At 39.4% G+C, this 23,231-nt stretch overlaps 1 protein-coding gene across 1 annotated transcript in view; it reads left to right on the top strand.

Moving 5' to 3' along the window:
* The window catches only part of EDA2R (ectodysplasin A2 receptor), a 38,303-nt gene extending 16,860 nt beyond the window's left edge, over window positions 1-21,443 (top strand). The window contains exons 5-10 of the mRNA XM_075184542.1: window positions 4,189-4,274; window positions 4,358-4,525; window positions 7,615-7,752; window positions 15,693-16,159; window positions 17,866-17,908; window positions 19,819-21,443. Coding sequence (XP_075040643.1) covers window positions 4,189-4,274; window positions 4,358-4,525; window positions 7,615-7,752; window positions 15,693-16,159; window positions 17,866-17,908; window positions 19,819-20,087 — 1,171 coding nt within the window. The 3' untranslated portion in view covers window positions 20,088-21,443. The remainder of the gene's footprint in view (window positions 1-4,188; window positions 4,275-4,357; window positions 4,526-7,614; window positions 7,753-15,692; window positions 16,160-17,865; window positions 17,909-19,818) is intronic.
* Window positions 21,444-23,231: the final 1,788 nt, after the last annotated feature.

The following is a 23,231-nucleotide window of genomic DNA, read 5'->3' on the forward strand; positions in this document are numbered from 1 at the left end:
ATTATATGCAGGTCCTACACTGACCTATATGCTTTAAACACTATTAAAATGCAGTTAAAATCAGATGCACTCACCTCCCAGGTATAGGGGTTTACATCTAGCAAAGACTGGCTTGTGAGTCACACCCAAATGTGCCTTAAATAGGCTTGATGGACAGCTGCTATGACAAAAAGGCAATATTTTGAAACAAAACCAGAGAAAAATAAGCCCGCGCTCGGTATATCCCACATTATATATGGTACCAGCTGCTTGGCAACAAGCCTGCGCTCGGTATATCCCATATTGTATGTGGTACCAGCTGCGTGGCAATATAAATGCCCATATATGTATACAAAACAGAAAGAATGTTGTCAGCGCTTATCCTTTACACTGCATATCTGTGTGTCTAGCAAAATGAAAACATGAGGTATTAGTTCATATTTTGATCAAAAGACTTAAGCCTGCATCCCACGTCAAGGGTACCTCATTATATGCAGGTCCTGCGTGTAAAGGATAAGCGCTGACAACTTTCTTTCTGTTTTGTATACATATATGGGCATTTATATTGCCACGCAGCTGGTACCACATACAATATGGGATATACCGAGCGCGGGCTTGTTGCCAAGCAGCTGGTACCATATATAATGTGGGATATACTGGGCGCGGGCTTATTTTACCTGGCTGTAATGCAGTACAACAAGCTGCTGTTTTTTTTTTTTTTTTTTATTCTACACACTGTAACTATCAAGGGCCATATTTAGTAAAGGGAGTTTTTTGGGGTTTTTTCAGTAGTTTGAAACCACCACAAGTAGCCGGCACTGTAGTGTTCCAAACCGAAACATTTACTATAGGGCGATTTGAGGCTAAAATTTCAAACTGCCGGTGGTTTATGAGGGTAAACATTATTTATTGATAAAGGGACAAACTTAAGTTATAATTAACTTATTAATAGCTTTTGGTGCAAATTTAATTTGTCGTAATATTAAGGGGCAAAATTAAGTTAATAATCAATTCATTGTGTCCCCTTAATTCATAAGTCAATGGTGCCATGTCTTATGTTCTAAAAGGCAAGATAGTTGAAACAGCATGCATGTTCTGTATGTTATGTGTTGGTTTGTAAAACGGCGGGTTTCAAGTGGTTAGGCATTTAGTAAATCTGGTGGTTTTGAAACTGCCAAAAACCTGCCTAAAACAAGCAGTTGTACAAACCCGCTCTTTGGTAAATCTATCTCCAAGTTCTAAGATATGTTTTATAAGTAATTGTCAGGAGTATATTTATATTTAGAGGTGGAATACTCTTTATATGATTAGACACTTCTTATGGTTCAGTTTAAATTTTGCACCTAAATGCAATTTTATCAAATGGGCCATACAGTGTGAGGGTCATTTACATTATGCAGGACATATGCAAAAGTGACATCCTTTTAGTTAAAGAGAAACTCCACCCAAAATTTTACATTTGGTTTTGTGTGGAGTTTCCTATGTTAAGTTATAATGCAGAGTTTTGCTTAACTTATCTGGGGTATAGCATTCTCCTAATCCAGCAGATGCGCTGATGTTTCCAATCATCCAGCAATATATGTGACAGATTTGTTTTCTAGCACAGTTGAGCCTATAGATTTTTCTAGATGACTCATTCAAGGTCATAAGGAGCTGACACTAATGTTAGAACTGGAATCTTCAGGAAGTTATATGCAGTCAGCACCCTTAATTTGTGGCCTCTAGGTCACTTTTGCCATACTGAACCTTCACACTTCACTTCAAGCCCTATGGCCCCATCCTCTACCCATTACATTAAAACCATAGTGAATCATTAATTATTTTTCTTAGCAGCCATGAATTATCAAACAAACCTGAACCCTCTGCCAGCAGAGGTCCAAATATATAATAAGTGTAACAAGTACATATATTAAATATTGAGGAGAATAAATACATAAATAACTGCAATATTTCTGCAATACTTAATAAACAGTCTGTCACACTAGTAAGTATGCGGCCTTTGGCCTGGGTCAGTATAGTCTTTCCTTAATTTCGAGCAACCCTTAAATACAGGGATACTTCTTCAGTTACATTTTTGCAGTTAATTTACCTTTCTGACACTCTGTAATCTGGTTTCTCTTTAATATAGTCAACCAAAATAGATATAACAACATAGAATTTGTGGAAAACTTAAATATTGTAACTAGGATTTGTCTTTTTTTAGGATTTGTATCCTGGATTAAGTAAGCTCCATAACAGGAGTCAAATTCACATGCAGAGAATAGTTCACAGTGATGCAAAATGCTTGTTGCTTAGGCAAAGGAGTGTGCACTGAGCTGTCGCTTTAATTCCCCAACATACACCTGTATGTCAAGTGTCTGTCAGAGAGGAACAACTGAACTGCTATCAAAGAAGGTCAGAGCTACTATCAACCAGAACAGGCTGACAGCAGTGCCAATAACACTCTGAGGGGTATATTTACTAAACTGCGGGTTTGAAAAAGTGGAGATGTTGCCTATAGCAAACAATCAGATTCTAGCTGTCATTTTGTAGAATGTACTAAATAAATGATAATTAGAATCTAATTGGTTGCTATAGGCAACATCTCCACTTTTTCAAACCCGCAGTTTAGTAAATCTAGCCCTTGGCCTGTTGTGAAGGTCCCCCTGGTGTCATGAACTGCAAACACATGTGGTTCTTTTTTGCCCTAGTTAGCAGGTGGCAAATTATACCATAGGGCTTCCCGAATACATGGGTGTTTAATACAATTCAGACATGGCTGTGGATGCTAGTGTGTACGTGGTGCAGTCCAAATAATGTTTGGTCACCAGGCCATATCATTTCAAATACAAAATATAAAACTTTATTACAGCTCCTCTTTCTCCATCCAGCATAGTAAGCATAGTAAGCATAATGGTTAAATTAGTAATAATGTATAACTCCAGCACATAATCATGATGGTTACACTCACAACTTCTCCAAACATCTCCGGCACATTAGTTACAGATGTAAATGCTATAACAAAACTCCTCAAACTCCTGCACAGTATTTGTCACAATGATGTCACAAAGGCAGATTACATACCAGCAGACGCGGGTTGGGAGAGGCGTGGCCGGGGGGCACACAGGCGGCCGCATCTCATGAAAAGGGATGCGGCCGCGTCATTGATGACGCGGCAGCATCCCCTGTCATGTGACGCGGCTGCCTGTGCGCTGACGCGGCCGCATCTGATGTCATCAGATGCGGCCGCGGGGGAAAGAATTGTATTTTGCAGCCGGGGGGCGGTCTGTCGGCCTACCCCCGGCCCTAATAGCGGCCTGACCGAGCGGCCTGGGGGGCCGATGCCCCCCTGCCCCCCGGGCCAGCCCGCCACTGCATACCAGTAGGTTCCCCGGGAGCAATAGTTCCACAAGTCCTCATAACACAGCTAGCAGCCATTCCTTAAGCCAGGAATGGGGCTGCCACCAGGAGAAGTACAGGCAGCACAGCTGTAAGGGACCTAGAACCCATCTGGACCCACTAATATGACTGCTGTGAATTTACATCCCTCCGTGATGCGGCGGCTCTCAGTCACTGATAGGATGGGAGCATGCAGCATTTTATACCAAATATGGTCATTTGTGGGCAACATTTGGGGAGCACTGGGCATATTTTGTCCCACTTTCAGGATTCTGTGACACAGAGAATCAAAACCTAAAGTCTGCAACATCACCCACAGTTTGTCAAAACTTGGCTCAGTATTCTACACTTGGTGTACCACAGAGAGTGGGCTGTGCACTGTGTATCAAGAGAGTAGGACCTACCAACCCTCTCTGCCCTACCCTACACAAAAATAAAAAATCCCAAAACAGGAAAATGCAAAGCGTGTTATTTGTTTTCTCCTCATTATTTAAATTTTTAAACGCTCAGTGCTTGATTCGGACATGGCTGCATGCGGTTGAGTTTCGCACTCCCTTACTGTACATTGACTTGGGCAAAATACCCCAAAATTGTTCACTCCCCGAAATCGTAGACTGAAGTAAGTGTCCTTTGCATTCAGAGGCAGAGTGGGCTAGGTTTACTGGCAAATGTCCCGGTTCTGGGCAATCGCAGAGTGATTTTGGTGTAAGATACGCTCAAATATCGCCATTGATAAATCAGGCCCATAGATAGATAGATTGATAGATAGATAGATAGATTTGTTCGGAACTGATCAATATTTTTTATCTATTTTTATCTATTATTTTTCAGATTCTATAGTAAGATCCGAATAGGAGGACTTCAAGAGCTAGAGTGCTTCCCATGTACATCTTACACACTTCGTACAGAGACTCAGTGTAAGTTCCTTGACCATTTAGAAGATAATGGAATATGTGGTTATTTTGGAGAGCTTGATCCTGAATAATTTTATGATTTATAGGTTACCCTAAGCCCGGGTTCAGCCAGCCAACAAGCACAGTACCTCCTCCTCGGGATCCTGTAGTTCTAGTGGCTGTTATTATGGTGGCTCTTGCACTAATTTTGGTTACTTTGGTGACCTTCTCAGTCATCTGCTGTGGACCTTTCTTCAAAAGCCAGTGCCAGCGAGGTATGTCATGGGGGAATATCAATAATTGCGGGAAGGGTTGAGTAGTATGCACAGTGTGCCCATAGACCTTTACAAATGACACAATATGTGTTTAGTACTCGCATACACTTTTCTTTGAGTGAATGGAACTTTTTCTGCACAATCTGTTACCTGTTATTTACTTTGATAAGCGCCAGATCTTAAGACTAAAAGAATGTTGCGCCATTTGTTTATACAGTATATTACTAAGGATTTTGTTTAAGTTCATATTTAGACTCAATTAAGTTAATACAGGCTGGGTCTGTGCTGAAATAAAAACCCACAAAACTATCCAGTTTAAGAACACGATCCAAGAACACTTTACTGCAGACACTTCCATACCATGATCACTGGACATGATTGCTCATTTATATATAATTATTTGTATTTTATCTTTATGCAAACCCTAGGTACTTTGTAAAAATAGCAGTGTGGGAGACCCAATCAGACTTTTATGTAAAGACGTATAAGCATTTTTTTCAGGATTCTAGGCCATTTTTTGACAGATGGATTCAGAGAAAGCCTTCTCCAATTTCAGTAAATCAGGCTTAACTAAAAGAAAACTTTGCAATTGCCTATGGCACAAGATGCAAGTTTAGGTAATAATGTACACTAAAACCACTATCACAGAAAGGAGAGTTCCAGTTCTTTAATCATATGTGCAATAATATGGTGGAAATTGAGGTAATGTTGCTGATGTAGGCAGGGCTGCCATTAGCAATCGTGGGGACCAGTACAAATGAAACAAGCAAATGAAACACTGTGCCTGGCTGTCATAGTGACAGCCAGGCTCAAAGAAGCAGACAGCAGCAGGGACACAGGGGGGACAGCCATCATCAGGTACAGAGGGCCCCTGGTAAGCCGGTCCCTTGGTGAGCCCGTGGCCTATACGTCAGTACCTTTCCTCCCAGTACCCCGTGATGGCAGCCCTGGATGTAACTCCCTAAGGGTACTAATGCCCAGGTGTATAATATTGTTGCTGTATAATTATAAGAGAATGCAAAGTCTTGGGAAGTGGTGTTGCAGTATACACAACCACATCACCTCTGGGTGGAAAGAAAATACAGTGCTTGAATTGCCTGAAGGGAGGGACACAGAAAACCAACTTTGGCTATAGACCACTACTTCCAGTCAACCAAATCAAATAGTTTTTCGGCCTCTAAAGTTACTAGGCGCTAATATTTCCTGATAGTGGAAGCTTTCAGCTGTATTTAAAATGCAGAAAACATCACTCTCCATAGGTTATATAGGGAATATTTCATTGGTCATATATAAAACTCATAAATAAACGCATTTAGTGACTTCTAATTGGATAGCTGTTTAATAATCTAGATAACTTCCTCTAATGTAAATGGATAACTCAAGCTTTCATGTGTACTTGGGTGCATTATTGGGACTGATATATTTTTCCAAAATGTATCTATTCACCTCCAACCAAGACCGAGCATCCTACAACTTGGTGTAAAATGAGAAGAGTATATTGCCCATTCTGTCCAGATATGAGTTTCTATCTAAGCTGCTATATCAGAGTTGCTATTTCACCATTTGAAAAATCTTGCAAGCAATCTCCCAGGTCTATTTTCATATCTATGGAAATTAGCTTGAAAATGGCTGTGCTGCCAAGAATCAGAATACTGGAATAGAGTCTTGAGCTCTTGTTTACTGTATAGAAAACTGTCTCTGTTATTTGCATTATTACTGAACTTATATTTGAATAAGCGGTCGTAGAGTGTTGTGTTTAGGAGTCATTTATTTCCTATGATGAGTGTTGTGATAGTGAAAACAATATCTCATCTAATGATTGCTTTGGTGGTATCCCAAAAAAGGACGGATATTTGCATGAGCAATGTTATTGGATTAATAGGTGTGCAGGCCCGGCGCTCCCATTAGGCAAGGTTAGGCAATTGCCTAGGGCACCGGGCTCTGCAGGGCGCCTCAAAATAAAAAAAAAAATGACTATGGTCGTTTAAAACTGTGCGGCGCTTCCGAGAAATCCACGGAGAGGGGAGGGGGGAAGGTCCTATGAATCTTACCTGCATTAAGCTGCTCCTCTCTGCTCTGTCTCCTCCCCTCCGCTCACTGACTGTCGGGCGTGACATCATCATCACGGCCCGACAGTGTCTGTGAGTGGAGGGGAGAAGACAGAGCAGAGAGGAGCAGCTTAATGCAGGTAAGATAAAGAAAGACGTGGGGAAGGGGAGGGAAGCGCCAACTTTAACAGGGTACCCGCGGCGGGGGAGGCGCTGATTTTTAAAGGGGGAGCGCCGATTTTTAAAGGGGGCCGGGGGGGCGCCGATTTTCACAGTGTGTCTAGGACGCCAAGGACCCTAGCACCGGCGCTGTAGGTGTGACATGCATCAAGTAATATAGTTTTGAACTTAAAAGGAAAAATAAACTATATAGAAAAAAAGAAAATATATAGAAATGAATAGCTGTACTATAAAAGTCTATTACTCCTCTTTAGAAAGCAAAAACAAAATTTCACAACACTGAATTTAAAAATGCGTAAATTAATGACACATGCCAAATATTAAGCAATAGATATAAATCAATAATCCATCTAAAATGATTTCAGAAAAAAATATTAAAGTAAAAATACTTCTATTCTTCTGCTACATACAGCCCAGTAAGTACACTTGTATTTAGTCTTGCTGCTTTGTCAACATAAGACTTTCAGTACACTATTTTATCTGTTTATTATGCGTGGCTTTGAGCCAGCAAACTTATTTTCATTCATTCAGATCTATTGTTCAAATATGACTCTGTATAACTGCAGCAGTAATTCATGGGAATAACCCTTTGAATGTTAATGGGCTTGTTCACAGTGATGGTTGTAATAGAATTCAGTGTATTCCTTTTTTTGTTACAGCAATCTGGTTCAGAGATACTCTGTATACATTACTTTCACAGTTTACAATATTATATATTAATAATCTTTTGCCGAGGCATTCAATTCTAGGTGTGTATCACTTTTTATTATTGCTTATTGTTTATAAATAAAAATGTGTGTGTGTGTATATATATATATATATATATATATATATATATATTATAATATATTTTCGTTGCAGCTTTCCGAAGATCACAGGATTTTGCAGGCCAGCCTGGAAGGTTAGCACGGCAATGGGAGTCTACACACAGCCCTTGCGAGGAACAACCAATTCCTCCTTGCTGCTTTGGAACCACAGACATCTCTGTTCAGGTGCAAGGTGAGTTTTCTTTATTGTATCTGACCCACCGTACAGTGTACTGTTTCATTAGGAAAGCATGCAGAGTGGTCTAATTTATCACTGGGCGACAAAATATATATATATATTTTTATGCTTCAATGACATTGAACTGGTGGGATTACTGATTTACGCTTTGCCTATTTTTTCCACTTTTTCTTTTGTAATGAAGATCTGATTTATAGGTTTCTATATTTTGCTACTGATTTGGAAATAACAATTTTTCTCATGTGTGCTAAATCACTAATATAAGATAAAGGATGCAGACATTTTACTTACTTGAACAACAGTTTAAGTAATAAATTATCCAAACCAGTTTATTTGCCAAAATGTTTGAACAGTTGTTATATCACATCTATATCGCTGTTATTCTGTGTATTGATCACGATGCCTTATCTACCGTGGGGCTGATTTAAAGGCAAGTCTGACCAAGCAACTACTGCGAGTTCAGACCACACTAACTTTTATGGACAACGCTTTTTTAATAAATCAGTTAGTGCTGCCACTCTAGTGGCAAAGTGACTGATGAATTTTCTATAATAGCCCACTACGTCTGTGAGTTCTTTTTTGGCCTTGGCCAATTCCTAACTGATTATCCAACTGTAGCTTAATTAAACCCTGTCAAATGACATTGCCCAAGGATTTGGCATCTTTTATTGAAAACGCACATTTTTCTGGCTTCGTTTTTAATCCTGCCACCCTTAAAGAAGCTAAACCCGCCTCCACCTGTGACTCCCAGTCCGGAGTATAAATCAAAATGTCATCTAAATAAGCAGAAGCATATGCTGTATACAACCTCAACAAATTGTTCATGGTATTTCTGAAAATAACATTCGACCGTGGGGCTATAGTCCCCAACTTAATTGTACAATCACGGCACACAGACACCTGCCCACTGAACAAACCCACCGTAGTCAGATACCTGCTACCAGCTAGCTTTGTTACCATTTTGTCCACCTGGGACACCGGACAAACACTGCACTGATAGTCTTTGACTAACTGTTTAAACTGATCATCTATACAAACAATCCTGTTATTTCCCAATGATGTCACAATCGTTCATTTAAAGCTGTAGGCACCGGAATAAAAACAAAGTCAACACTATTACAGCATGTCATTTTGTTCACCTGTTGTTTTAAGACCAGAGACAAGGAAGGTCCTATTGTCATTTTAAGTGTTCTCAAAACCATGCCTACCAGTACATGAATGGAAACCTTATCTTGTCAACACTTGAAAACACTATTTTGAAACACCTCGTCTTCTTTCTCTCTCACCTTATGGTTTGCTATTTTTGCAAAGGATGCTTGTGAGCTCTTTTCAACCGTGGTTGTACTGTAACAGTGGGACTGGTTTTCTGGCATACAGAACAAGGCCTGCAAAACCATTTTATGGCAAGGTGGACTTCGGGCTAGTAAAACATGCATAGAACTTGTTCTCTAGTTCTATGTTCCCCTAAGTGTCCGCCACCCACCTGTGTGCAGTTGTTAACACTTATGATACATGAGCCTGTAGAACTACTAATTGTTCTACCTTTCTCCCCTTTACAGTAGCAATTTGAAACAACACATCATTTTTGACAATATAAAATGGCATGCAGCATGCTGAGATGACAGATTTTGCAATATCACCAACATTATTAGCCAATTTAAAGACATGTTGTAAAGTCACATCATTTAACTGGTCATGTGCAAAGTTTTGCAAAGGTAACAGTTCTGGAAAGTCAAACTAGTCTATACCCTCACCTGAAAGCAAGGCAAGTTCTTTTACACTGTCACCAGCTTATGCGACTATTGGCTGCTCCGGTCTGTATAACCAACGACGCCTTTTATGTTGTTTATTCACAAGGTTTGAGGCAGGCTCTTTAGGATTGGACTTCTGACCGGTGAATCAGTTTTTGATATGGCCATCGGGGATTGCCCACAGAGAGCTTCATGGAATAGTGGGAATACTCATCCCAGAAGAAGCAAAAAAAGTAGCTTAGAGGCTGCGGCAGCCACAACCTTCGCGTTTTGCTCCTTGCACTTTGACCCTGAGCAACTGCAAGACCTTGGCTCCAGCCAGGACAGAGCTGGAGACCGGTGTATGCTCACTCCCAGAGTCTATGACCATGCCAGGACAATCTTGTTCACTCATACAGTCACTTTAAGTAAAGAGGGACCACTGGTTCTGGAACTTGGGGAAAAGAAACTTGGAAAAAGAGGCCCTATCTGGGCAAATTACCTGTTCATAGGCTTCTGGAGCCTACTACACTTGGTTTTAAAGTGGCTAAGCTTCCAGCACTTGAAACACCCCTGGTCATACACCCTTACAACTGGACCATGATTAGCAGCAGTGTTCTCTTTAAGGACTTGGATTTGAGGTTCAAACATTTGAACACACTCATACTTAGTGTTTATTAAGTCCTTTATGTCATCATGTAGCTGCTTGTTGAGTTTTTCTAACTCCACGTTAGTTTACCAATGCGTCTTTCAGAGAAGATGCCATGGCTACAGCTTTGACCTATTTATTGAGAGACTCTGCTTCAGCTTGGACATGTTCCTCGACATATCTAAAAGAAAGAGTCTTTTCCTCATGGAGCAATCTTTCAAGCTCTTCCTGCTTTACAGCCAGAAGAAGTCTCTCTAACTTACACTCCACAAGTTCTTTTACAGAATCTCTTAATGTGAGCATGTCTTGAACCATGACAAGTTTGTGTTTCAAAACAACAATTTCTTGCACTTTTTCTGCTACAATCCCTTTTGCAGTGTCTTTAAGAGCTTTCACTTCTTTTCCTCTTTTCTCCTATGACTTTTGCAATTCATGCAGTTCATCTTTCAATGATTCAATAACAGCTTAATGGACCTTTATCCTTTTATCAGAATGTTGCTTTAATCCACATTTCATTTTCCAGCAAGTAGCTTTATTTTCTAGATCCAAAAAACTTTTCTCCATGCAGTCAAACTCTTCCCTGGCCTCATTATCTGCTCTAGGTACTAACAGGTTTTTGAGGAAGAGGTTTAGAGGTTTTTCAGCTTTATCTCACACTTGCAAACTCCAGCGCAGGTTTTCCAAAACTTCCTGCTGGGACTGAGCTTCCGACACATACGTCTGCAAACCTTTTTTTTTTGGCACACTTCATTCTTGTCTTTACTTCAGCTAATATGGGCAAGAACAATTTGCATCGGCAACAAATACTGTTTTATTGAAGCATTTAAACAACAAGCTTGATCTTTACATACATCATCATCATCATCACCATTTATTTATATAGCGCCACTAATCCCGCATCGCTGTACTCATTCACATCAATCCCTGCACCATTGAAGCTTACAATTTAAATTCCCAAACACACACACAGACTAGGGTCAATTTGTTAGCAGTCAATTAACCTATCATTATGTTTTTGTAGTGTGGGAGGAAACCGGAGTGCCCGGAGGAAACCCACGCAAACACGGGGAGAACATACAAACTCCTCACAGATAAGGCCATGGTCGAGAATTGAACTCATGACCCCAGTGCTGTGAGGCAGAAGTGCTAACCACTAAGCCACCGTGCTGCCCAGCATTTTCCACAGGCAAATAGCCAAACTTCTTAGCACAGGTTTCTGTGCCACACCCAACTCGCAACTTAGTGAATCACCAGGTGTGGCACTACAATAGCCAGCAGTTTTTTTAAAATTGTTGCTTTCTTTGCTGAACAAACAGCTGCTGATCAGTTTACAAGTATGTTTCTACTTTCTCTGCCTCTCCACAGAAAATAACATTTGCTTTATCTGCAACACAACAATTTGTTTCCTACTACAACTGACAGTTTTGTAGCAGTTTGTTACTCATTGGTGATATTCAACACATTTCACTCACCCCCATTGCATCTTAATGGTTGGGCAGTCAGCAGTGCTTTGGCTGACCTTTGAGATCCAAACTTCTGACACCTCTTGTAACACTAACATCTGGCAGATGACAGTTACAGAGCCTTCTTTCTTGAATAGCTTTGATTTTGTTATAAACATCTCCAATAACACAGCACACTCTTGTCAGGATGGCACCAGACGGCCCTCGCTCTGGCTAGACATAGACCTCTTGTCTAGTCACCGGCCAACTAGCTCGGCATCGGTTGTACTGCACAAAACAACAATAGAAATTTAAATACTTTACAGCCCCCTCCACCTAGCTTGATTCACAGGTGACACTCACACCTGTACCTTAAAGTGGACTCTTCAGGTGCTCTGTTTGATCAGTCTCACTGCAACCACATCCAGTCAGCTGCTGTTAACTGTGAAAAAAAATTATATACAAACCACCTCAAAATATGTAAGTTAAATCACACACTGTACTTTTACTTTGCACACATATTTCATCCACGTATATATCTTTAACCTAGGTGCACCGCTGTACAAATGTGTAACCCTGTCTACAGCCTTGCCCATGCAGACTTTCAGCTGAATGTTAGGAACCCCTCCAGTCAGCACGACAAAACCCGGAGTCTGCTCCGAAGTCTGGTGTTCGCTGGAGCCCCTACTGGTGGGTACAGACTTGGCTGCAGACGAACGGAGTGTTGTGTAATGTGTACTGACTGGGGAGAACCCTGGGGTAGTGAAGTAGTACACAGCAGTGTGAGATCCAAGCAAAAGGTCAAGGGGCGGCAGCAGACAGCGATACCAGATAACAAGCCAAGGTCAGGGGTCACAGGCAATACAACGAGGTCCAGAAACAAGCCAGGGGTCATACACGGGAAATCCAAACTAGAATACTGCACAGGAGCAGGGAAACAGGAACAGGAGCCTAGCTACACAGGAAGCTATAACTGGCAATGAGGCTCTGTCCTCACTGCCTTAAATAGCAAGGAGAGCCAATAGAAATGCGAACCAAATAGACTCCTCCCTACTACATCATCTAAGAAACAACATAATCTTATTCAAAAAAGCACCAAGAGGACTTCCTACTGAAAGACTCTAACATAGAGTCAATATCCACAATATTGCAGCCAACATTAGCTTTTCCTGCTTGCATGCGTCCGGGTGTCAGATCGCTGGCCGGGCGCTGCAGCAGTAGTGTAACGGCGTCCCAGTTGTTGCCCAGGCAACCGGGACATAGGAGGAGGAAGTGACGCCCCGGTCTTCATGGAGACGGCCGGGACGCCTGGCGCTGGCGGATGCGAGTCGCGGCGGCCCTTCGGGCAGCCGCGGCTCGTAACACTGAATAACTAACGTTTTTGTTTGAGGCCTGTAACAAACCACTTCCTTTGTCACAATATATACAGTTGTGCCCTATTATATTGGTACCCTGGCACTTTTTTTCCGATGGCTCTCAAAATTCTCTAAACATAAGTTGAAATTAACAAAAGTATTTGGTCTCCACAATTCCCTGTTAATATTACAGAACCTTTGTTTTGGTTCTGTATATGATACTGTATATCCTTTAAAATCAGAAATGAAAAGAAATGGCATTGCCAATAAATAAATTGACTTCCTAGACCTAATATTTGGTAGCACAGTCTTTGGTTAAAATATCTTCAATCAACTGCTTCTGTATCCATGGATTAGTTTCCTGCACCGTTCTACTCTTCTTGTGTAAACTGCCAGATCTCTCAGATCGGAAGGGTGCCTTCTCCCAACTGTTTTCAGGTCCCTCCAGAGACTTTTTGTGGCATTTAGATCTGGACTCGGTGCTAGCCACTTAAGAAAAACCCAGCATATTGTCTTGAACTATTTCTGGGTTCTTTTTGAAGTGTGTTTGAGGTCATTATCCTGCTGGAAGACCCACGACCTTCAAAACCCAGCTTTCTGACACTGGATTCAACATTGCTCTCCAGAATAGCCTGGAAATCTCCAGATTTCACGATGCAATGCACACATACTAGTTTCCCAGTGTCAGATGCAACCCAGAGAAAATCACTGAACCTCCTCCATGTTTTGGAAGGTGTTATTTTCTTTGAAAGTTTCATTTTGGTTTCTGTAAACATAGGGATGAAGTGCTTTACCAAAAAGCTCTAATTTGATTTAATCTGTCCACATAAGTAATTTGACTTGTTCAGCTGTGTTGTGGTAAACTCCAGTTGGGCCTTCTTATGTCTCCCTCTCAACTGTGGCTACCAACATTTTTTAATGTCAGCAATTTTCTGGAAGAAAGGGTACATATTAGATTATTAGGTTTTGGCAGAAGTGAGGATAGCCTATTCTAAACTTGGATTGGGTGAATCCACCAGATCAGGTGGATCGATGGACCTAACAGATAAGATGGATCACTGGACCCCAAACAGGTAATATTCTGTCTCTAAGCTTAACTAACTCAACACCACTAAAAAGAAAATTATCAGTTGTGGCTGGCATTGTCCTTTCAGGAAAGGCTTGCCATTGCCATAATATACCCTTTATAGAATATTGGTCTCTTCCCCAGTGTCAGTGATTTCCTCATTTGACAAAAGCTGCTAGCTCCCCCATTGCCACAGTTTTTATGCTCTCTACAATGTTGACTGCAGCAATAGAGGAAGTTGTATTCTTTTGCTCTCCTTCTTAGGCACCATTCTATTAAAGTTTTTATTAAAATGTGGGGAACCTCTCTCTCCACGGAGGATTAGGTGGTAGAGGGAGACCAGTGTGGGGGAGGTTTCATTGGCTATATGTAAAATCAGAAATATACCCAACAGGCTTTGATGACTTGAAATTGGTGTTAAATAGAAAAGTATGTCTCCCATTCTGCCCAGATTTGAGGTTCGCATCTGTCTTTGCTACTAATTGTAATGTGCTCCGCAGCACAATTAAGAAAAACACAGTAATAAAGCAAAACCTGGTATTACCAGACAGACAAAGGTGAGAGTGCTTTATCTACATATCTATAACCAAATATCCATTCTACCGGTTACTGCCCAGCAATGCCAGACGCCTATGGCTGCTTTATTAGTGAAAGCCGATAATGCAGCCTTACAATAGCCACATACACTTTCCCCACCAGAAGCAACAATAGTTATTCCACGACTTTATGTTTCATGTGTTCCCCACACCTTAGAGTGTAAGCTCACTTGGTCGGGGCCGCATTTACCTTTTGTTTTTTGTATTGGTATGTCATACAAAGGATAATAATATTTGCAGAAAATAGCGGTGCTGTAAAAAAAAGTTATATAGTATAAGCGTCTCAAGCTCTTTGGACTGACCTTGAGCTCTCTGTTTTGCACAGTAGGCCTGAACTTGTATTATTTTGAAATGGTGCTATACTTTCTTAGCGTGATGCATTTATGAGTCATATATTTCCTACGTGCTGTGATTGAAAATTTTATTAATAGGTGTGGAACGCAAAAATAATACAGCTTGCATTTTGTACTGGAAAATCAACATCTTTTGAAACCCCAAATTGATTTATTGTTAATATGCAGAATAAATTACATTAAGTTGTTAAAAGTATACATTTTGATAATATAGACTATTGATTATACTAATATTGAGGTCTAGTACAGCCCATGAACACAAAAGGCATATAAGGGTGCTAAATGCAGCCAGAGAGGGAGTACAAATAGGTAAACCTGTAATCCTATTAATGCGGTCAAATATAAGAATGGAACTCCCAGGTGCAACTTAAGAACATTGTTATTATACATTGTTCTTAAGTTGCGCCTGGGAGTTCCATACTCATACTTTTAAGCAGACTATGATCTTGAGTTTTATATATTTTAGGAATGTGTCACTTACATGCTCTATCTCTCTGTGAATAGCAAGTAATGTAAACAGCAAGTTCCTGTCATGCAGGCCAGATATACACTATCTGCAGCGTACAAGAGATTAACAGTGTTAATGGGACAGGAATTTTCATTTAGACTTTCTGCTATGTGCAAAGCATACAAATTCTTTATTCTGTATGCAGGTGCATAAAGTGTCCTTGTGACTCTAGACTTAGAGACATGTATAAATGTTTTTCTTTTTAATATGTCAGTTTAACAATGTTTGAAAACAGGTCCAGTGGAAGAAGTGCATGTAATTTCAGAGAGTGTTTCCACCAACCACCTTACAAGCTCCAGTGCATTATGTTCCTTGCCACCATCTGTGGAGCTGTGTGCCATACCTCCTCCACCTGCCAAGCCTCATTACACTCGGAGTGTATCAGAGACACAACCTTTGATCCGAAACTCAGGTTGCAGTGACTGCTTTTCAGGGTGTGGACCTTCTGCTGAGCCCAGCCAGGGAGCAAAAGAGCCACTTAGCACACAAACTCACTCCTGTGCATCGGAGAGGCAGCATTGGTCTCATGCACCTGTGGAGTGCACAGAGCTGGATTTACAGAACTTCTCCTCAGAGGATGGATTTTCCAATACTGGCAGCAAAGTTCACTCAGTAATCATCCAGGGATCTCATGCAGCACCAAGACCCCAGACCTGTTCCTGCAGTACACAGAGTGGATACAATACAAAAATCCAGGAAAAGGTAAAGTCAATCACCTGTAGAAAATTATCTTGCCAATTTCAGGTACTGTCACCCTTATTCTTGCCATATTTTCTGTTGAAGGTATGCAGCATCAAATAAATGCTAGGGAGGGTGTTCATAATCAAATGTTGCTTTTTATTACCATGGAGTTTTGTTTGCCACTTTTATCAGCTTATTTACAATTTATGTGGTTTCAGAATTAAAATTGAGTTGTTCAAACAGTAAAAGTACCAATACAATATTCTACAAGTTTCTGGGTATTTACATGAACAAATATGACAAATGCTGACAATACTCTCAGAAGTTTTAACCATACTTACCAACTTTTTTAAGTTGGTGTCCGAGAGACTCTCTGCGCGGGGCGCCGAAATCGCGCCATTTTGATCCCGCCTCTGCGATGTAATGACGCAAATCGCGTCATTTGACAGAGGGGGCAGGGCTAAACGCCGCGATTCACCGGGAATCGCGGCATTTGGAATCTAATTCTGCCCACTTCACTAGGAAGTGGGGCACTTCCTAGTGAAGTGGGCAGAATTCGGGAGATTGCCACACTCGCCCGGGAGTCCGGGAGACTCTCGTAAAATGCGGGAGTCTCCCGGACATTCCGGGAGAGTTGGCAAGTATGGTTTTAACAAACATTGAATATAATGTTAACACAACTTCTTGTGCATCTATTATTTGTACATGGATATTGAAACTGTATTTCTCAGAATCAGAATCAGAACCAATGTTAACAATACTTGATCCCTTAGTTCAGGGGTTAGTAACCCATTGGTAGGGACCACTATTGTGGGTCTCCATGCCATTTTTGATGGTTCTCATAATTATCTCTTTCAAACTTTTTTTATAAACTATGATATTTTAATATTTTTATTTCGAACAAATCACTAAACAGTATCCATTAAATTTTTAACATTTATATACTTAACCCATAGATAGCAGTAACTGTAGTAAATGTACAAATGTACAATAGGATGTAAAAACTAATTTATGGTTAGTAAAGCTGTTGCATAGGCATAATTTGGGACCTGACTGAAAAGGATTAAGAACTCCTGATGTAAGTGTAACCTGTATTTTGTTTAAGCACCAGGGGGTAAATGTATCAATCTGCGGGTTCTTCAACACCCGCGTGTTCAGCCTCTTCCTCGATTAAATTTCAAGCGGCGCTGCATTGTAAAGGGAAGTTAACCCTTTACAATGCAGCGCCGCTTGAAATTTAATCGCGGAAGAGGCTGAACACGCGGGTGTTGAAGAACCCGCAGATTGATACATTTCCCCCCAGAACTTATTATGTATTACTCCTATCTAGCTTGATCCCCCTTGCATGAATTTGTAGTAACTTTTAATGACTCTAGTGGACACTGAAAAATAGAATAAATAAATGATTTAGTTCTCGGTAATCATATAGCATCTTAAAATATGTTACAAAATAAATTGTAATATATGTCATAATTCATTTACTTATTGTTCTTTTAGGGAGCTTTTGTGCCTTTTATGATACTACACTTTTATAAGCAATGAGGTACAACATTAATGTTCACTTAACAGGGTAGTGATGTAGTTTATACCAGTGATTGCAGGGATACTGCATAGATCAATTTTTGAATGAAAACATTTAAATTGAGAACATCAGCTTTAGGTTTTCTATTCAAATATTGTATTGCATTTCTCATTTTATTGACACTCTAAAACATTTATTTTTATAGACATGTGACGATCATGTATCCTGCTTGAACAGTACCACTTTAGGTAAGTGTTAAAATTATTAATTATTTTGTCCACAAGAGGGAGCATTCAGACAGTATATGTGTCAGCTGTTTCTGTGCCTGTGCCTGTGCCTTTTAGTATCTTTTCGTTCTGTGTGTACATTTTCTTAGGAATACATCCATTGGCGTGCCATGTAGAGCGATACCTCTGATGATATGGATTTAAATGAAACCAATCCGTAACAACATATAGTATTCATAAATTGTAAAAACCATGTACTATAAAAAAAAACTGTACAGCCCTCCCTCTATCCCCTGTCAACTTTAAATGAATCAATCTGCACATTGTAAACTTATCTCCCATTGCAATAGAAAATTGCATCTTAAATTTGGATTTACAATAACTAATTGAAACCCATAATGTGTAATTAATGAATTGTTAAACAATAAACTGCTATCAGAATGTTATTTTCAGATATTGGAAAGTATGCAGAATATTGCCACTGGATATAATAACATAACTTATTTCATTGTATGTTAAATACTCATGTTAGACAAAACATGATGGTAAGAGTAGAAAGACCATTCATTTCATAAAGAGACTGTTCAAGGAAATGAATTACAATACTGTATGTAGACAATCATACATGACATGACACTGCGCTAGACCATTTCATTACCATCTTTATCATGGTCCCTCTTTCAGCTTTTGTGTCCTTCAGCTCTGTAGCAGACAATGAACTCCTAATATTACTCTCACCTTACCAACTGCCTATTTGGTCCCATGCCTCTTTCCTTGTCAACTATGCATGAATTTTACCATACTAATGCCAGCCTATATTCATATATCCAACCTTTCTTCTCAGCAGGTGTGCATGAAAGGCAGACAGATAATCATTCTAAAGAGTCAAGTCAATTAGACGTGAGATTCCGTAGCAGCCTTGTGCGCTCTGATTATTCACACATTACTGGCAATCACAGTAATGAAAACTTGGCTCATTTTTGCTTGCACCTCTATGAAAATGAGTGAAGATCATTACCAAAACATTGGGAGGTAATACATGTGTGATGCTACTGCAGCACCTCGCTGCCAATTGAATCGGCCCTTTAAAAGTGACACTATTACTTTGGGGGGGATTTTTTTGGAAACACTTTACTGTGGGAAGGATCTATACTGAACTACCCCCACAAACAAATAGCTGTACAGATTAAGTTCTTGCTATGCATCATATTTCCTCACTCTACTACGTTACAGGTTGCATTCTGAAGATGTTAACAAGCAAGTGTAATATAGAAATTAGTATCCATACTGATCTTCATGTATCACTGGACTACGCTCTCCCCAAGGCCATGTTCCGCCATTCCCTCCAGGATTCCTCATGTTCCTCTTCTCTAATGCTGCCTCATTGCTATGACCACTGCTTCTCCAGCAGTCGCCAGTTTCTGCAAAGATGTTGGCTGCAACTTCTGCACTTTTCAGTTGTGCATTAGTAGTTTATTTATTTTTTGTTAGAACATGGCACAGATTTTAGTAACTTATTGTTAGAATCCACTATGATAGGATTTATAGACTAGTTCTACAGCAGCTGATAAGCAACAGGTTGTCTAATGGTATTACATTTTATTAGGTAACTTGTAGTTATCCATGATTTGTGGAACTAGAAATAGCAGCATATTACTTGAAATTGTACACAAGAAGGAAGGTATATCTGTTATATTATATGAAGCTTAATAGCAAATATAATTTAAAACTTTTATTGCCATTTATGACCTGGTTCTGTCTATTTGTATATGGGTATAAATACGTCCGCTATAAACCTGACGCATATGCTACAGTTGATGGACGCAATTACACCCTCAGCAGTTGCAACTTCAGTTGTAAAACATTCAGCTTTTGTAATGATCTCTGGAGTGGTCTTGCTGATGACTAACAACATTTTTATCTTTTCTCAGGTCTTCCCATATCTCAAATCCCAGATGCCCTGGTTGTGTTACTTTCACTTAAGCTGGACACCTCCACACCTGGACAAAAAGATTTCAGGGATGTTGGAGTCGCACTAGGAGTACAGCCCCAGCTCGTAGATCACATGCAAGGGTTTAAAGCACTGCATGCTCACTTGTCTACCAGCATCTCTTGCACACTGCTGCATTTGGTACAAACTCTACAAAGACTTGAGTGCATAGATGCCTTAACCTTAATTTGCACACATTTCAACCAGTAGTGTTATGTAATTCTACAATTACACTCATGTGTTAGCATCAGGGCACAAACAAAATGTGCTTCATTCTGTGTGGGATCTGCAATGCCTCTGAAAACTGATTCAACCTACTTGTATTATTTTTATTACACCACTAAAAAAACTGAGCCTACATGGCTGTGGAGATATGTCCGATTGCACCTGGCAACATTCAATCATCTGGCGATTGAAGCACATGGCAACATCCCAATAAGCAGGATATTTTAATTGTTCCATTGACCTTAGTTTGGTTGTTATTATACTGAAGAACAGAGGGGAAATGGTGTTCCAGAAATTACTTTTCTGAACTATATATAAAAATGTTATGAGGTTTTGTGTTTAAAGGATTCTGTGTTTTGATTGAAAGTAATTCTCTATGTCCAGTATTTAACTTTACTTCCATTATTAAGCCACAGTTGGCAACAGTAATTAAAGACAGGCTCCTGCTGTGAGAGCCTGGCCAGTCTTTTTACATCATCAAGACTGGTTTTATTGTTACATATAGTAATCATTTTACCCATCTAAAGGGAATTTTGGTCTTGTAATTGGTGAAGTCTTAGACCTTTAAAGCTACTTTGAGTTGGTTTAGATTTATGTGACTTCACCAGTTAGTGGAGTAACACATACAAGGGACACACAAACTCAAAGAAAAGAATATGTATATTTGTTATGAATAACATCTAAATTATGTTTCATTTTCTTAAGCATCATTGAGTATTACATTGCATTGACAGTAAGAGTTTTACGCTGTATGCAAGGCTGGATTAACAAAAGCAATGGGAGAACTGAAGCTAACATAAAAGGAATAGCCCATAATAATTTAATGAACCACTAAAATGTACCTTGCTTTAATACCCACTGCAGAGTATTCATATTTAAAGGTGCATATAACATATGTCATTTTAGAATACCAAGCATTAAGACAACTTGGTGATTTTTTAGGGTGATATATTATAACCCTACCAAGAGACAGCAGGGGGCAGGCTACCAATGAGCACATCTGCTTTACTTGCTAAAATCAATGAAGGTTGCAAGAGCTCAGGCTCCACAATCACAATCGTTTACCTTCGTTTATAAGTGCAGCTTGTTATAATGTTAAATAAACAGTATGTCACATTTTCTAAACTTTTAGTATACGTATAATTTTTGTATGATTGTCCTTTTAATTTATTGCCATTTACAAGATGTGTAGGTGGTTACATTGTGCAAGATGTCATTAATGGGTACCGGAATAATTCAACACTTGAAATTTCATCATTTTCTATTTATATTCAGTCTGTTAGTGACCAAACTGATCTTTACGGGTTACAGGACATTTCTAGCTGTTTTTTATCAGATTAAATGTAGATAATTTAATTGTAGATATTGTGCTTCATTATCTCATCATAAACAATGTATTTACTGTAAAAATATTCTCTTGTGTTTTGAACAGTGTAGTAATTCCCTTTCTATTCTGCTGGATGAAAGCACTTGCTTCTTTAGGCAGATACGCATTCAGTTTATAATTCACTTGTGCTTAGCACATGTCTTGGTTTTAATAAAAAAAATCAGCCATTACAGGTCATGTGGTCTATAGCATTAACATAACTTGTTGTATTGAATATGGGTAGAGCAGAGGAAATGGGAAATATTTTACACACTAAGGGACTCATGCTGAGTTAGGCGTATGCCCATTTGCTTAGCGTAAAATGCGCAAACTTGAACTGCATGTGACCACAAAAAAAAGTTTATGCCGAAATCCATATGCAGATTTGGTACTTGCAGCTAGTTATGCTTAGAAAGGCAGAAAGAGAGAGGGAAAGGGTCTGCAAACTCAGAATGAGTACAGTATGAGCTCATTCACGTAATTTCGTACTAAGGCAGACTCTCACAGACTTATATATATGCCTGTCACTTTCAGGTGCTTGAGCGCTGGTTCAAATACATGCTGATAATGATGACAGTCGCCAGTTCTAGCTAACCACTTCTGATTTTGCAAAAAAGTACACTCAAGAACGCTCCAATGTTATGGCGCCTACAAACACATAAAGTGTCACCACACGATATACTAAATATAAAACGCAAACAGATACTGTGGATCTATAAGTGCTCACAATTGTAGCACTTACTGATACCTTTCTACCGTAAATAGAAATACAAAAATATGTTTCTCAACATTCATTTAGCATTCCCAATACAAAGTGTGATGTTTATCCGATGAATCGAATCATATTTTAAATACAAAACAAAATCTAATTAAATCTGTAGTCTTTCTTTTTCATCTATATTGAATATTCCTCCAATAAAATTCTTTGTCCGATGATCTCCAGCACTATATAAAAGATAAAATTGTAAAGATAATATAGTGTAGTACTTTTACCTAAAAATAGAGGGATGGACACCTATAAGTGACTGACAAATATTATAGGTGCATAGCCTCAACCACCTCGTGGAAAACACAGAAAAATCTCAAACCACCTAATAAATCCACAATCTCTGAGCAAATGTTTACTTCAATGCAAAGATAGCAAATGCCGAAAAGTAGTTAAGCTTAGTGGGCCAGATTCATCAAGGCACTCATTCTGAGCACAAATTGCGTTTTTTTTTTAAAAATGCACGTAAATCAGTTCTGCGTACTCTCAAATTCAATAAGGAACAGATCTGAAGATGTCTGCGCTGATCAATTCAGGTGTAGGTCCGCTCTGTTCTACTACATAAGACACTGCAGGATATGTCCCAAAGAATATCTTTACAAGAATATCTTTACAAGATGCTAGGCATGTTTATAACATATTAATGTTGCATTTTAAACAATCTAGTTCAACAAATCTTTTTCTGTTTAAGGTAAGAGCATATGATCAGAATTACACAAAACAACATTTAGAAGATATTAATTAAGCTCAGTAAACTTGTTCTGTGCCAGTGGTTATATTACAAACCAGGGTGACATATGTCAGTAGATTAATCTGGAAATAATTTACAGCAGCTACTCTACAGTATGATTTTTGTCTTTAAATATTCATATACTAGCTTGCTCAATGGTTACTACTCCCTTGTGAGTATATTTATTTCATGTGAAACACCCATCAAAATGCATTGATTTTGCAGTGGTAGACTTGCATGGTCTGCCCCAGATACTTAAAAAATGCG

Source organism: Mixophyes fleayi, chromosome 9 (assembly GCF_038048845.1).
Source record: "Mixophyes fleayi isolate aMixFle1 chromosome 9, aMixFle1.hap1, whole genome shotgun sequence".
In the NCBI taxonomy this organism is placed as follows: Eukaryota; Metazoa; Chordata; class Amphibia; order Anura; family Limnodynastidae; genus Mixophyes; species Mixophyes fleayi.